Genomic DNA, 15,936 nt, shown 5'->3' with positions numbered 1-15,936 from the left:
GCTGTTGGACTTCGCTAGCTTTAGTTTTATTTCTGGACGCTGGGCCCTGTCCAGTTTATCCCTTTTGCCTCGTTCACCATCCCAGTGCACAGATGTGTGCATACATGCCAGCTGCTCTTCCCTGGGAGTTGCTATGGAGGAAACAAAGAGTGCAAGCTAGAGGGGAAAGCTGGTGACCACTGGGCATCAGGACCACAGACTGGGGGACGCTGCAGACACCAGAGTTGAGGGGTGAGCACAGAACTGCCGAAGGGTCAATGTAACCTGGGGCCTTCTGAGTCTTAACCCTTACATATGTGTGGGAAGGGAAATACTTCTTAAAGTTGTTCTCATTTTTCCCAGGCCCCCATTTCTAAATATATCAAATGAGATAATGTCGGGAAAATCAAGTTATACTCAGCTCATTTGACAATGTTAAAATAACAAAGGGCTTTATTTCTTTAAAGACTTACTATGTTTATTTTATGTGTGTGAATGTTTTTGCCTGCATTGTGTAAACGCAGCACGGATGTGCAGTGCCCTTGAAGGTCAGGAGATGGTGATGAATCCCCTGGAACTAGAGTTACAGGTGCTTATGAGCGATCAAATGGGTGCTGGAAACAACCTACTCATCTCCAAGAGCCATGAGTGCTCCTAACCACTGCGCCATCCCTCCCGCTGCCAGTGCTGTACATTTTCTTGTGCAATGTTAAAAATAAGTATTACATAGCTCTTCCTTTTCTGCTCGCTCGGGAATGCATGCATACAGCTAAGAAGAAAGACTTCTTGGGCCTGGGGTTGTAGCTCAGCAGCAGAGACTTGCCTGGCATGCCCCAAGGCCTCTGGCACTGCCCTCCCGGCCCTGCCCAGAAACCATTAGAAAGGCTTCTCTCCTTTGCTTGTTACTCTCAAAACCCTCAAAACTGTCAGCTAACTCTTTCTAGTGTATATACCAAGGGACTCAAAGGGAAAGTCCTCCAAGGACAGAGCAGGCCAGGCCAGGCAGCACCTAAGACGTGTAGATGCCCTGCATCTAAGACTCGAGTGCAGAGGGCCTGGAACTTAGGCTTCCTGTGTATGATCCCAAGGTCATAGCAGGTTTTGGACTGCCTGATGAGCACGTGGTATGTTGGAAGTGTCCTGTGAGTTTCTGCTGAACACTGTATCCATTATCTCATGTGTCCTCTATCTGCCCTTTGTACTGAGTAGCCTTATCCCCATTTCTTAAGCCAGGAAAGTAATTCTCTGGGGTCAGTATTTCAGCTCAAGTCAGCCTAGCTGTAAAACTCCAGGAATACAGCAGGTTCTACCTACTGTGCTCCCAGGGCTGGGCAGAGTTTGCATGTAAGTTGTTCCATGTAGCTGACAGTAAAGCTGAGACCACGAAGGAGGGGGCATCATGCCTGTCCAGTGTGTTGTGTGGACCAGTCATGTGACTGTGGCAGATCCTTTACCCTGTAAAGCTGATAAGACCTCTGCCTATAGTCAGACCCTTGTGTTGTCTTGTGCTTTGTGTTGTCCATGAGGTAGAAGCTTTGAGAGCGGAATGGCAGGGCTCCTCAGCATGCATCTGTGCCCTCTACCTGGCACAAAGCCACTGCTCACAAGTACCGAGAGAGGGCGTCACTGACATCATCTCCTTGTTTTCTCTACAGGTGAGGTGACCGATCTGGCTGCCAGAGTGAGGGTGCCAGCCTGGGTGAGGGACAGAGACCGGTGAGTAGCCTGAGGCCTGTGCTTGCTGGTGAGAGGGTCTGGAGAAAGGGCTGGGGGCAAGAAGGGCGCACTGTGCCTCAGTGTGGAGGAGAGCGCGTTTGGATGCTGAGTTCCTCCCTCTTCTGTGATCTACAATCTCTAATTTCCTTTTATGGGGCCTTTAATCAGCTAAGGAGGAAGCGATGGAGCCCTTTCCCACTAAGGTTCCCTATGGCTTTGGTGTCACTGGGTCCAAAATAGCTGGCAGGAACATCTTAATGGGAGAAGAGTTTTGGCTTTTGGCAAGGAAGAACGTGTAAAGTGACTTCATCTGGTGGCAAAAGTGTGAGCTAAAAACTGTTCACAATCTACTGACCAGGAGGTGGGGAGGGTGAGCGCAGGGACTGAGCCGTGTCCTCCAAAGGTCCTAAAGACTGCATAGGCCCTCAGAGCACTGCCGCCAGACAGGGACTGCGTGCTCAAGGTGAGCCCAGCGGGGGCATTTCATAGTCAGGCCGTAACATGTGGGACTCAGGTGAGAGATGAAGACTTGGCCTTTACAGCTAACAGCAATGGCGGGAGCCTCGTGGACAGGAGGAACACACGGCACACTGCTCGTCAGAGCTCTGCTGTGCTTGTTTGTCCAGGGTAGACAAGTCTCTTGTCTTCAGCCTGTCTGCTGCATGCCAGATTTCACGAGGACAGTGTGAGCTTGGGCAGGGAAGGAAGTGCTGTACCCTGTGCTCAGAAGCCTTGGTCAGGGGACCATTACAGAACTGCCGGAGCAGCACCAAGCACAGACTGGCTGCAAGAGCCCAGGCCACAATGGGAAGACCTGCTGCTGGGCAGCAGCAGGAGGCGCCTGCAGAGAGGGCCCCCTTGCAAAGCAGCTCTCTCAGTACCTGGGCCATTAGAAGTGTTGGAGGGACACGGGATACTTTCCACTGTGTTGAGGAGGTGACAGAGCATAGCTGCTGTGTAGGTGTTGGGAACCGAACCCGGGCAGGGTATGGGGACACTGAGATTTCTTTAGCCTCTGCCCCAAGGGCAAACGGGTCACCAGCCTGACCTTGAGCTGTCGCACTGTCACGGTGTAACAGGGGTCAAAGAGTTTTGTCCTCCTCTTTATTTCTCTTCTTGCCTGTGAGTAGCCTGCCAGGGCTTCGCTCTCTTGTTCCCAGGGCTTGACACCCAAGGCGATGGAGCAGCCGGCCGTAGGCACTGGAAGCCTGAAGCCAGTGGCTGGTGACGATAGCAGCATGGAGCTGGGCACCTGCCACGAGCTTCTGCACCGACTTCGGGAGCTGGAGGTGTGTGGTGGCAGACAGGGTGGGGCAGTGGTGCTGGCCAGGACCCTGGGGAGTCAGGGCTGCCCAGCCAGGGTTTGCCAAGCTGGAGGAGGCTGGGTGCTTTAGTGCAGTTCCCCTGAGCAGCTTGGAAAGAAGACGTGTGCAAAGGGGTGAACTATCCTATACCCCAAGTGTCTTTCCCTGCCTCTTCACTTTTATGGCCCTGCTGACCCCAGGGGAAATGGTGGTCTCAAAGACTACTGAATAAAACAGTCAGATGACCTAGGGCCCAGTTGACGGACAAGGCAAAGCATCCCTTTCCCCCGTGGTAAGAATGAGCTCCAACACTTCCCTTCTCCTCCTCCCCCTGTAGGCAGAGAACTCAGCACTCGCCCAGGCCAATGAGAACCAGCGGGAGACTTACGAACGCTGTCTGGATGAGGTCTGTGGGTATGCCAAAGGACAGTGCTGGGGATGGGTATGGGTAGACACGATGCCAGCTCAGCTTCCGGGCTTTCTGTCTCCAGGTTGCCAACCATGTGGTCCAGGCACTACTGAACCAGAAGGTGAGTGATTCAAGAACCATCTCATACTCACACCCGACCACCACGAGGTAGACCCAGAATGTAGTCAGGAGGGCTATCCTGGGACTCCAGGGGCCTAGAGGAGAGAGAGAGGAATGTAGGAGGAGCTATCATTGATCCTCTCTCCACCTGGGCCCAATCTGCTGCCTCTGGCAGGACCATCTTTCTTTACTAGGAGACGGGGTGGGGGAGTGGGGGGTGGCAGTGGAGGGGGTGGGGGGGTGGGTGGGGATAGGTAAGGCCAGATCTGGTCTCTGAAATGTGGGAACTTTGATTTGGACTTGGCGCCTTCCCTTAGTCTGAACCCGCTGGCTTCTCTAGGTTGGGATGGCGGTCAGAGCGGTACTGACGCTATGAGGCCCAGTGGCCCGGAAACATTTGCTGCGGATAACCATACCATGAAGCCCTTTGACTTCAGGGTCGTCCATGTCTTATGACCTTTCTTTGACACGATTTCTAGGCGGGAGGAAGCCAGCCCCAGAAATGGTGAAAAGGACAGAGACCCTGGCCTTTATGGTCCATTAGAATAGTAAACCTAGAGAACTGGTCCCCAGAGGCTGTAGCCGTGAATACAGCTGGCTGGGCTGAGACCTGCTCATTTCTCCATTCCTCTCCTGCCTCCCCACCTTGCTTCCTGTACCTCCTGGGTGGACAGGACCTGCGGGAAGAGTGTATCAAGCTGAAGAAGAGGGTGTTTGACCTGGAGCGACAGAACCAGATGCTGAGCGCACTATTACAGCAAAAGCTACAGCTCACGGCCAACCCCCTCCCTCAGGTAGGCAAAATGCTTCTCCTTTCTCCCTGGAGCCAGCGTCTGTGGCCCTGTTGGCATCAGCATTCCATTCTGCTCACCTCATAGGAGCAGGGCATGAGTTGTCCTCAGCACAGGGGCTTGCAGGGCCATGCAGGGAAGGCCTACCCAGACTAACAAACTCATACCTTAGCTGAGGGAGGGAAAACTCACTGAATCCTCTTACAAACTTAGCTGCTACCCATTCCCAGTTCCTCCCTACCCAGCCAGCCAGCATCTTTGTTGTTGTTGAACAGATTTTCACTCTAGCCTGGCTGACCTTAACTTGAGGCAATTCTCCTGAGTACTGAGATTGTGAGTATGACCCTCAGGGAACCCCCTTCCTTTTTTTAATTTTTTTTTTTGGTTTTGAGACAGGGTTTCTCTGTGTAGCCCTGGTTGTCCTGGAACTTGCTTTGTAGACCATGCTGTCCTCAAACTCACTGAGATCTGCCTGCCTCTACCTCTCAAGTGCTAGGATTAAAGGCATATGCCATCACCACCTGGCCAGTGTACCCCTTCTTATTGACAGAAAATTCAAACTTGCTCCAGCCCTGTGTGGAGAATTGGGTGGAGGCTAGACATGCAGTTATTTCTAGCTCCATAGAGGCCCTGTGGCCACTGACGCGGCTTCTTCCTGGCCAGGGCTAGGGCAGGGCTAAGCGTAAACAACCCGTGGCTTCGTGTCACAGAGAGGACAAGAAAGGCTCATCACCCTGGTAACCAGATGTATATGGCTGCACACACTGGCTTCTGATTCGTACCTTCAGAGGCAGTGGTTTCTGCTGGCAGCCTGGCTCCTACCTGCCCTGGGAACAGTGGAAGGCTCTGTGGATGGGCCCTGTGTTCATTTGTCACTGGTGCCACCTGTCAGGGACCCCAAAGATGGGATGAGACACAGAAAGAAGATAAAGAGCAATCTGGAAGTTGAGGAGAGAAGCAGGTCACTTCTGAGGAGCAACCAGCCCTTCCCCAGCTTGACAAGAAGAGAAGGGCTTTAGCAGGGAGGAGCTGAGCTGTGTCTCTGTCGGTCTGAACTTGTGTATCTCGCCGGATAATGCAGCCTAGAGCCTGACCCCTGAACTGGGCCCCCACCAGCAGGGGAGAGTCAGCAGTTGTTCCTGCCCTGCTGTGTCACTGCCGGGCAGAACCCTGAAAACCTGCCCAGAACTGAGGCCTACCGTCACCAAGCTCCCTCAGTTTCAGTGACTGATAGCGAAACAGGGAGCAACCTTAAGTCAGGTTTTTAGAAAACCTAGATGAACTCTGGGACCACTGAGGGTTTTGTCTAGCAGATCTCTCTATTCCAAGTTACCATGATGCAATGGAAAATTACAAACCTTGGCCTCAGATAAACTGGGGTTAGATTTCTAACTGAACTGCTTCTTAACTAAGTGTGACCTCGGGCAAAGTATCAAACTGGATAAACTATAGGTTTCCCCCTTACAAATGGACATGAAAATGCTTACATTACACATTGTTGCTCGGATTAAATGAGATAATATATAGTGGTTGGCTCACAGGAAGTCAGTAAGTGGCAGCAGTTTCTACTACTGATGTGATTCCCAGGGTGTGCTTCACTATGCAAAAGCTCTGTTCGGCAGACACAACGAAGCTTTTCTCGTGAGCCACGCCTTTGCCAAAGCCTGAGGAACTGAACTGCATCTCAAGGCCATGTGGGGGTCACATTCTGTGCGCAGTGGGTGTGGCCCTGGAAGGCTGAGACTGCTTAGAGCAGTCTGTGGGCAGCCATGCTACAGTCAAGTGTGGCAATACTGCTTATCCCAGTATGGGGACAGCTAGCCCTCGGAGGCCTGGGGAGGTGGCTTATTCAGTGGTCTTATTGCTCTTGTGCAAATGTTAAGGCTTGTGTCTAATCCACAGGCCCCATGTAAAACGCTGGGCATGATACCATGCAGTTTTCATTCAAGCTCTGGGGAGCCGGAGACAGGAAGAGCCCCAGGACTCTCTAGCCTGCTCACTGGGCCCCAGGACTCACTAGCCTGCTCACTGGGCCCCAGGACTCACTAACCTGCTCACTGAGCCCCAGGACTCACTAACGTGCTCACTGTACCCCAGGACTCACTAGCCTGCTCACTGGGCCCCAGGACTCACTAACCTGCTCACTGAGTCCCAGGACTCACTAACGTGCTCACTGTACCCCAGGACTCACTAGCCTGCTCACTGGGCCCCAGGACTCACTAGCCTGCTCACTGGGCCCCAGGACTCACTAGCCTGCTCACTGGGCTCCAGGACTCACTAGCCTGCTCACTGGGCCCCAGGACTCACTAGCCTGCTCACTGGGCCCCAGGACTCACTAGCCTACTCACTGAGCCCCAGGACTCACTAGCCTGCTCACTGAGCCCCAGGTCCCAATGATGAACCCTGTCTCAAAAACAAGGCAGGTGACTCCTGAGGAAAAGCACCGACATGCACACGTGCACACATGTGCAAGCACCACACACACACACACACACACAGAGAGAGAGAGAGAGAGAGAGAGAGAGAGAGAGAGAGAGAGAGAGAAGAGAGAGACTTAAGGTTCCTGTAAGGAAATGCTATTGGTCAGGAGGATGACAGAAGGAATCCCTGTTTCTGAACACCTAGACAGGGGCATGCTGGCGGCTTGCCTAGAGCAAAGGATGTGTGAAAGGATGCGGGTGACAAAAGCTGGAGCAGCTGTCTTGAGAATCGCCGGCTGGGAGGGGAGAAGATCTCCGGTGGGCAACGGCCAGGAAAGGAGGCTTTGTAGCATGAGGACGCTTTAGGAAACGGATGTGCCAGACTAGAGGGCCACTGAATGGGGTCTAGGGGACTCACTGGAATGCCAAGCACTGTCCAGGCCAGAAGCGGGAAGCTCTGGGCTGCAAATGGCCAGAGGCAAGGCAGACGCTGAAGGCTGTGAGAGACAGAGTAAGTGAAGGGTTAAAGCTGACTCATTCCCATTCAGCTCATGAAACCACTGGGGAACACAGAATGATGGCTTTTTTCGTGTGTGTGTGTTTGTATGTTCCTGTGCATGTGTGTGAGCGTGTACACCAGAGGTCAACCTTGGTTGTGACCCATTCTTCGCACGCTGTCCACCTTGTCCCAGAGGAACACAGGAAAGGAAGAGGATGTTTCACTGACCTTTTGCTGACTGCAAGCTGGAATGAATAGGGCATGCCACTGTGCCTGGCTTTATATATATGTATGTGTCCTGGGGATCAAAAACTTTAGGCTTCATGCTTATATAGCAAGCACTTTACCTACTGATCTCCCCTGCTCAGCCTGTCTTCTCTAGTTTGGTTCTTTTTGTGTGTGTATATATGTGTGTGGTATGCATGCATGTGTATGGATGGGCACATGTATGTGTGTGTACTTGCAGGTAGAGGCCAAAGGTTGGTGTGTCTTCCTCAGTTGTTCTCCCTACCTTCTATTGAGGCACAGGATCCCACTTGACCCCAGAGCCGGATGGTTTGGATAGTGTAGGTAGCCAGCTTGCTTCAGGGAGCCCCTGTCTTTGTCTCATAGCCCACCTGGTATGCATACGGATGTGGGGTATTCGAGTCCTGGTCCTCACATTTGCATAGTGCTCTACCCACTGAGCCATCTTATCCATCCTGCCTTCATTTTCTAAGCCCTTCCGTCTCTGCATACTCAGATCCTAGGTGGTCAGAACAGGAAGGAACCTTCATGGTAGTTTCCTTTGTAAACGGGAAAGCAAAGTAGTGCTGCAGCTGAGATAGGCACACCGGGTCCTGGCCCTAGGACGTCTCTCCCAGCCCAAATCCTCTGTGCTAGTCTACTTCCATGCTACCTGACCCTGCTCTGTCTTCAGGCTCCAGCTTTTAGGCTTCCCTGACTGGGAGAGCTCTCTGAAGGGCACGGCAGGTAGGAACGCCTGCCTGGCTGTGTGAGGGCTTGATGACAGCTGTGCAACTCTCCCTTGTCTGCAGATCCCACTCACCCCACTCCAGACACCGTCAGAAGCACCAGCCTCCCCGTCCCTGAATGCTGCTGAGGGACCAGCCACCTCCCTTCCTTTAGGACACTGTGCTGGGCAAAGAGAGGTAGGACTGGGTGTTGATGCTGTGTCTGAGTGACTAGAGGCTCCACTGCCAGCTCTTAGCAAGTCTGAGGGGAGGGGCTGTTTCCTATGTGCAGACTCCTGTCCAGGCTGGAAGTGTGAGCCCTCAGCTGTCAGCCTTAGACCAAGAAAAACAGGCCTGCCCTCCCCGCGCCATGGCCTGCAGGCCAATGTGTGCAGTCGTGCAGCGGGGTCAGTGCTCACACTTGCTGACCCTTCCATACCGGGTATCGACTGTGCAGGATACCTTGGGGCTCTTTTATGGGGTGAAGCGTAATCACTATCTCTTTTCACATTGGACACCCTGAAACTTAGGGCTCAGATGGCTTGCTGAAGGTCATGTAAATGAAGGGACCTGGACTTGATCCACTCTGACTCCACAGTGGATGTAGTTAAGCACTGTACCAGAACAAGAAGGGACTGGGTCACAGAGAGAGTCATGGAAGCATCCACAGGTCCCTTCTGCTGGCACTCCTGCCTGCTGGTCGGCTGGCTGCGGAAGGCCTAGGCTTGCCTGCAGCGAGTGACTTAGGTCTTGGCTATGATACACCCTCCTCTTGAATATCTCTTTCTGGAGCCAGAAAAACAGACAGGCTTCCCTCCATCCTAGAACAAATATGGAAGTCAGAACTGGAGCTGATCAAGCCTGGCAATGTGAAGAGTGGTGGGGATGGAAAACTGGGCATGGGGTAACCAGTCTGCTCCGGGTATGAGGCACAGCAGCTGGGCTAAGCAGGGCTCAGCTGTCCCCGAGGAAGCTGAGCTGTGTGTTCATTTGTAGGACAGACAGCCAGATGAGGTTGTCCCTAGGATACTCTCTTACGTTTATTGTCTGGGCCTTGCATGCCAGCCACACACACCTCTCCCCACGCCGTCTCTCCCCAGGTGTGCTGGGAACAGCAGTTGCGGCCAGGAGGCCCGGCAACTCCAGCCACTCCACCCCCAGCGCTGGATGCTCTGTCCCCGTTTCTTCGGAAGAAAGCCCAGATTCTAGAGGTGCTGCGTGCCCTGGAGGAGACTGACCCTTTGCTCGCCTGCTCACCGGCCACCCCCTGGCGGCCCCCAGGCCAGGGCCCCAGCTCCCCAGAGCCCATCAATGGCGAGCTCTGTGGCCCACCCCAGCCTGAGCCCTCCCCCTGGGCACCCTATCTGCTGCTCGGCTCTGGGAGCCTAGGAGCTCTGCTGCACTGGGAGCGTCTCTTGGGGGGCCCTGGGGAAGATGGAAGTACCCGGCAACCCTGGGCACCTAGCAGGGCTCCCCCACAAGCTCAGGGCCCCAGCTCTGGCCCACACTGTGCCCCAGGCAGTAGCTCCTCCTCCTCTTCCGATGAAGCAGGCGACCCCAATGAGGCACCCAGCCCCGACAGCCTGCTAGGTGCCCTGGCCCACAAGCAGGTGAACCTGGGCCAACTCCTCGAAGACACAGAGACTTATCTCCAGGCTTTCCTGGCTGGGGCTGCAGGCCCTCTCAATGGTGACCACGCAGGTGCTGGGAAGCCATCCTCACCAGATCCAGGACCCCAGCAGCTGTCTAAGTCCAAAGGCCTCCCAAAGTCAGCTTGGGGTGGGGGTACCCCAGAGGTCAACAGGCTGGGATTTGGTGCTACCTCAGAGGGCCAGGGACCCCTTCCCTTCCTCAGCATGTTCGTGGGTGCAGGGGATGCCCCGCTGGGCTCACGGCCTGGCCACTCCCACTCATCTCAGGTGAAAAGCAAGCTCCAAATTGGGCCCCCTTCTCCCGGGGAAGCCCAGGGACCCCTTCTGCCCTCTCCAGCCAGAGGTCTCAAGTTTCTCAAACTGCCTCCAGCCTCAGAGAAGGTCCCCAGCCCAGGAGGCCCCCAACTCAGCCCCCAGCTCCCCCGGAATTCTCGAATCCCCTGTCGCAACAGTGGCTCTGATGGTAGCCCCTCTCCGCTACTGGCCCGCAGAGGTCTGGGTGGAGGAGAGTTGTCCCCAGACGGGACACAGGGCCTGCCCAACAGCCCTTCGCCCTGCTCTGCAGTCCCAGAGTCTGTGCAGTTCAGACCCTCACAGTCAGCTGTGCCCACTACACTGTCTCCAGGACCAGTAGCATCTCCCTGCTTTGAAAACATCCTGGACCTCTCCCGGAACGCCTTTAGAAGCTCTTCCCCAGAGCCACCTCCATCCCCGCTGCAGGTGCCCGCCTACTCACAACTGACTCTGGAGGTACCCCAGGCCCCTGAGGTCCTCAGGAGCCCTGGGGCTCCCAGCCCTGGCCTCTCAGAACCCTGCTCATATGGGAGCCCCCAGGAGAAGGGTCTGGACAAGGCAGGTTCTGAGTCTCCCCACCCCAGCCGCAGGACTTCGGGTGGCTCATCCAAGAAGCCTGGCCAGGGATCAGGGCGGCGACCTGGTGATCCTAGCCACACACCTCTGCGGGACAGATTGGCAGCCCTTAGCAAACTGAAGACAGGCCCCGAGGGGCCTCTGGGTCTAGAGAAGAACGGAGTACCAGTCCGGCCTGGCACGGAGAAGGCCAAGGGACTAGGGCGGTCAGGTGAGAATACTGGAGACATGCCTCCCTCCACGAGGCCTCTTGAACAGCCAGAAGCTAAGGGCATCCTGAGGGGAGCCGTGGCCTTAGGCACAAGCAGCCTGAAGCAGCAGGAACTGGGACTGACAGATCCTGGGGCCCGAGTCTACTCCTCCCACTCCATGGGTGCTCGAGTGGACCTGGAACCCATCTCACCAAGGAGCTGCCTCACCAAAGTGGAGCTAGCTAAGAGTCGGCTGGCAGGGGCTCTGTGTCCCCAGGTGCCCCGCACACCTGCAAAAGTGCCAACCCCAGCCCCTAGCCTGAACAAGCCCAAAAGCCCTCACAGCAGTCCGACAAAGCTACCCTCCAAGTCACCCACCAAGGTGGCGCCCCGACCTGTGGCACCCTTAGGCACCAAGGAGCCCTCCAAGCCTGACAAAGGGAAGGGCCCACCTTGGGCAGACTGCAGCAACACAGTGGGCCAGCCTACATCCCCGGTACCTGGCCCCACCGATCCGAGCCAGGGCCCAGAAGGGCCAGCCCCACACTCGGCCATCGAGGAGAAGGTGATGAAGGGCATTGAGGAGAATGTCTTGCGACTTCAAGGTCAGGAACGGACGCCAGGCTCCGAAGCCAAGCACCGCAATACCAGCAGCATTGCCAGCTGGTTTGGCCTTAAAAAGAGCAAACTTCCAGCTCTGAACCGCCGCACAGAGGCTGCCAAGAACAAGGAAGGGACTGGTGGAGGCTCCCCACTCCGGAAAGAAGTCAAGACAGACGCCCGGAAGCTGGAGGCTGAGAGTCTCAACATCTCCAAATTGATGGCTAAGGCAGAGGACCTGCGCCGGGCACTGGAGGAAGAGAAGGCCTACCTGAGCAGCAGAGCCCGCCCGCGGCCTGCAGGCCCAGCCACCGTGCCCGGCACAGGTCTGGGGCAAGTGCAAGGCCAGCTAGCTGGCATGTATCAGGGTGCAGACACTTTCATGCAGCAGCTCCTGAACAGGTGAGGTCCTGGACCAGGTGGGAGTGCTGGGGCTTTCCAGAGGTCAAGGGGAATGCAGTGACCAAGTAGGAGGATTAGGATTCAGAAGTGTGGGATTGACAGCCCTGTCTTCCTCCTCCATGCTGACTGGTGTCAGACTCAGAAAGACTAGCTCTCTTTTAACCCACCACCTCCCCCAATTCTTGCGCCCCCCCCCAGGTGCCTAATTGAAGGCTGCTCCTAACCAGGCTGATGGAAGTCTGCCTCAGAGAGGACAAGAAAGACCCCTTTGACTCTTGCCACTAAGGGGTAGTGGTTTAGGGAAGGGGACCCACTTACAATGTTTACTCTTTCTAGGCCAGTTGGGTAAAAAGAATGAAGGACTCAGACCCTGCGAAGGGCTTTCATTTGGGACTACCATGTTCTCAGACACCCCAGGGCAGCAGGCTGGGACTGTTGTATCTAGTGCCTGCCACTGAGCCAGGGCATGATGACCCTGGGAGGATTTGAATCTGGGCCCCCACGCTTTTTCCTGCCCCTCCTTATTTTCCTGCTTCCCCTCCCCCACCCTGCCCATCATAAACCTCGGGAGGAGGAGTCATCCATATGGCCATCTCCCCAGGATGGGCAGCAGAAAGTACCTCTCTAGGACCACCTCTGATGGAGGGTTCATGGCTGGTATATTAGTCTATTTTGTACCACTAATTAAATGCATATCTAAGACAAACCACTTTTATAAAGCGCTTCATTTTGGACCATGGCTCTAGAGATCCATGGGTCATATCTGGTGATTGCCTTCTCCTTCCAGAGCATCCCAAGTGTCATGGACTGAAATAGGGAATGTATGTGACTCTGTTGGTGTCTCCTGAAAACTACCAGTCATGGGTCTGTACCCTAATGACTATGCTTGTTACTGGTCACTTCCCGAAAGGTCCTACCTCTGGAAGCATCTTCATCTTTTGTCTCTCTGTTTGAAACAGAGTCTCAGTATGTAGACTGTCCTGAAACTCCCTGTGTAGCCCAGACTGTCCTCAAATTCAAAGCTCCGCCTGGTGCTGGAATTAAGGTGCGCAGCACCATGCCTGACAACGTTTCCATCTTTTCGGATGGGGGTTTAAAATAGGGTTCTCTGCGTAGCCCAGCTATCCTGGAACTCACTCTGTAGATCAGACTGGCCTTGAACTTACAGAGATGCATCTGCCTATTAAACATGTGTGCCAGCACTGCCATCTGACCAGCATTTCCATCTTAATACCTCATTAGGAACGGTGCATTTCAACCTCAAGCCTTGGGAGACACCGATTTCCCTCATGTCCATTGTGCTGTTGTTCCTAGGGTGGACGGCAAGGAGCTGCCCCCCAAGAGCTGGCGGGAGCCCAAGCCTGAGTATGGGGATTTCCAGCCAGCGTCCACTGACCCCAAGAGTCCCTGGCCTGCCTGTGGACCCCGGAATGGCCTGGTAGGGCCACTTCAGGGCTGCGGAAAACCTTCTGGAAAGGTAAGTTCTTGAGCAGGGGCTGCATCAAGGGCCTGGCTTCCTGGGCACCTGGACGCCGTAGTCTGCATAGGGCCGACCACCCAGCCTTCTGTACCCCTAGAGGCACTGTAGGGGGACTTGGGAGTCACTGGAATGGACACCCATATCTTCTGTACCCACACAGCCCAGCAATGAGCCAGGTAGGCGGGAAGAGATGCCCTCGGAGGACAGCCTGGCCGAGCCAGTTTCCACCACACACTTTACAGGTCAGCGGGGTCCCCTTCCCTCTTCACTGCCTGTCACTGCAGCAGAGCCAGTAGTGCCAGGTCTTGAGTGACATGTTGGTGCCCAGCCATAGCTGCCGGGGATGTAGATCTCAGTGGCTGCATAGGAATAATTCTCCCTGCCCTTAGGGCCACCTGTGTCAACCTGAGAGAGAGTGGCAGATTCGTACCGTCCTTCGGGGCCAAGAAGACTGGGTGGGAGGAGGGGCCTGAAGCTGGGAGAGCGCCAAGGGCTGAGCCCGGGCCTCAAGCTGTGTGCTCTCTCCACAGCCTGTGGCTCCTTGACTCGGACCTTGGACAGTGGCATTGGGACCTTCCCCCCGCCAGATCACGGCAGCAGTGGAACCCCCAACAAGAATCTCCCCAAGACCAAGTCGTTGCGTCTAGAGCCTTCGCCAGGGGCACCCCCAGCTCGGCCTTCAGCCCTCACCAAAGTCCCTCGTCGTGCCCACACACTGGAGCGGGAGGTGCCAGGCATTGAAGAGCTGCTGGTGAGTGGGCGGCACCCCAGCATGCCAGCCTTTCCTGGACTTCTCACTGCTCCTTCAGGACACCGAAGCCATCAGACCTGTCCTGATGGTGAGTGTCCTAGCAGGCAGTGGAACCGTCAAGAGGATGCTTAGCGCTGGGCAGACGCAGCCACTTTCCCCTTCTCTTGGGCAGATCCCTGTGAAGATCCAGGCCCTCCCCCACCTGTCCAGCTGGCCAAGAACTGGACCTTCCCCAACACCAGAGCAACTGGCAGCTCCAGCGACCCCTTCCTGTGCCCACCCCGACAACTGGAGGGCCTGCCTAGGACCACCATGGTAAGCTTCCAGAAGGAAGAAGAAAGGGGCCTGGGCTGGGAGGGAGGGACACCGGGAGACAGACGTGCCTGGTAAGGTGCTTACAGCCTGCCCATCCAGGGGTGATGGCCCGTTTTGGGAGAGGGCTTTCATTGCTCCCTAGAACCTTGGAAGGACTGTGTATGGTCAGAACGCCAGTCTGCCTCTGAGGTCCTCTTAGCAGGTCCTTCTTCTTTAGGCCCTGCCCGTGGACCGGAAGCAGAGCCTGGAGCCTAGCCGCACAACTACGCCTCAGGGCCCAGCATTTGGGGGCAGTCGTACCCCCAGCACGTCGGACATGGGCGAGGAAGGCAGAGTGGCCAGTGGGGGAGCTCCCGGGCTGGAGACCTCCGAGTCCCTAAGTGACTCACTCTATGACTCGCTGTCGTCCTGTGGGAGTCAGGGCTGAAGGACTGCACCCACTCCAGTTCCTCCGGAGCTGGGGACCCCAGACTGGGCCTGCTTTCATGCTCCCTGCCTCGGAGCCAGTGAGGCTCCATCTGAAGGGACCAAGGAGAAGGTGGATAAGAAGGTGACAGGGGTCCCTGGCATACCCCACTGCTGCTGTGGATGAGACAACCATGCTCAGCTCAGGGAGAGACCTCACCCCTGGTCCCTTAGTTCGCCCAGAGTCAGGCTCTTCTCTAAGGGACTGGGGCCCAGACTGCTTTGTCCCAGCTCCCGCTTTAGGCGGAGCCATCTTGTGGTGCTGGGCTTCCTGCCCGCCATTTCTGCCCAACCTGGCTGCAACCTTGCCCCAAAAGCCCCCATGGGGCCAATTTTGGAAGCCCCAGGCTTGTGGAGTTTGGGGATGAGGGGGACAAATTGCCTTCTCTCTCTGCCCTGGTCCTCCCTGCTGTCTGAATGGTGCTGCCTCCCTTCCCCACGTCTTTGGGGTCTGTTTGTCTGTCTTCATCTTTGTTTTTATATATATACGTATATATATAAAAGCGCCTGGCCCAGTCCCCACGCCCAGCCCGCACTGCAGTTAATTTATCTGATGTTTAAAGCGGCTGCTCTGCTTCCAGCCTCTGCTTCTGCGGTATCCCTAATAAAATATGGTGGCCTCTCCCCACCGCGACTGTTGCGTGACAGCGTCTCCCTTTATGCTAGCCTTGCTAGCTTCTCTACATAATCCCGAGGTGGGCAGGTGGGCAGGTCAAGGGAACCCCAGATGCTCTTATGAGGCTGTGTGCCTGCCTTTCAGCAAGAGAATGTGGCTAGTCCTCTAGGAGGTGACTTAGGGGTTTGTGAACGAGGTCCTGCTTAGATCTGAGGTTTGAGGCTGCCCCCAAGGCCAGGGAAGGCACAAGGCTGGGCAGCCTTGGGGAGAGATGGGGAAGACTGATGGTGCACTCAAGCCCCCCAGTGTGCCAGCTGGGGGACAGGCCAGTTGAAGAGCAGCCTCACTGGCTTTGCGCAGAGGAACAACAGTTAGTGACTGCCCAGGCAGAGAGGGGACGAGC

The 15,936-nt window shown here is 55.5% G+C and overlaps 1 protein-coding gene across 4 annotated transcripts in view; it reads left to right on the top strand.

The window, feature by feature from the left end:
- The window catches only part of Nckap5l (NCK associated protein 5 like), a 40,422-nt gene extending 24,860 nt beyond the window's left edge, over window positions 1-15,562 (top strand). For 2 of the 4 annotated variants that reach the window (XM_087899271.1, XM_087899272.1), the window contains exons 2-13: window positions 1,635-1,695; window positions 2,856-2,984; window positions 3,337-3,405; window positions 3,491-3,529; window positions 4,203-4,322; window positions 8,276-8,389; window positions 9,292-11,906; window positions 13,221-13,383; window positions 13,547-13,628; window positions 13,917-14,225; window positions 14,310-14,452; window positions 14,670-15,562. In XM_087899271.1, the coding sequence (XP_087755397.1) occupies window positions 2,874-2,984; window positions 3,337-3,405; window positions 3,491-3,529; window positions 4,203-4,322; window positions 8,276-8,389; window positions 9,292-11,906; window positions 13,221-13,383; window positions 13,547-13,628; window positions 13,917-14,225; window positions 14,310-14,452; window positions 14,670-14,879 (3,975 nt within the window). In that variant the 5' untranslated portion in view covers window positions 1,635-1,695; window positions 2,856-2,873 and the 3' untranslated portion in view covers window positions 14,880-15,562. Of the gene's footprint in view, window positions 1-1,634; window positions 1,696-1,740; window positions 2,210-2,855; window positions 2,985-3,336; window positions 3,406-3,490; window positions 3,530-4,202; window positions 4,323-8,275; window positions 8,390-9,291; window positions 11,907-13,220; window positions 13,384-13,546; window positions 13,629-13,916; window positions 14,226-14,309; window positions 14,453-14,669 lie in introns of those variants that run through there. The other 2 variants (XM_087899274.1, XM_087899273.1) reach the window with 2 other exon arrangements.
- The last annotated feature ends 374 nt before the right edge of the window (window positions 15,563-15,936 follow it).

The sequence above is a fragment of the Myodes glareolus genome, chromosome 19, assembly GCF_982192425.1.
Source record: "Myodes glareolus chromosome 19, mMyoGla1.1, whole genome shotgun sequence".
NCBI lineage: Eukaryota > Metazoa > Chordata > Mammalia > Rodentia > Cricetidae > Myodes > Myodes glareolus.
This window is presented reverse-complemented; position numbering and strand designations above follow the sequence as displayed.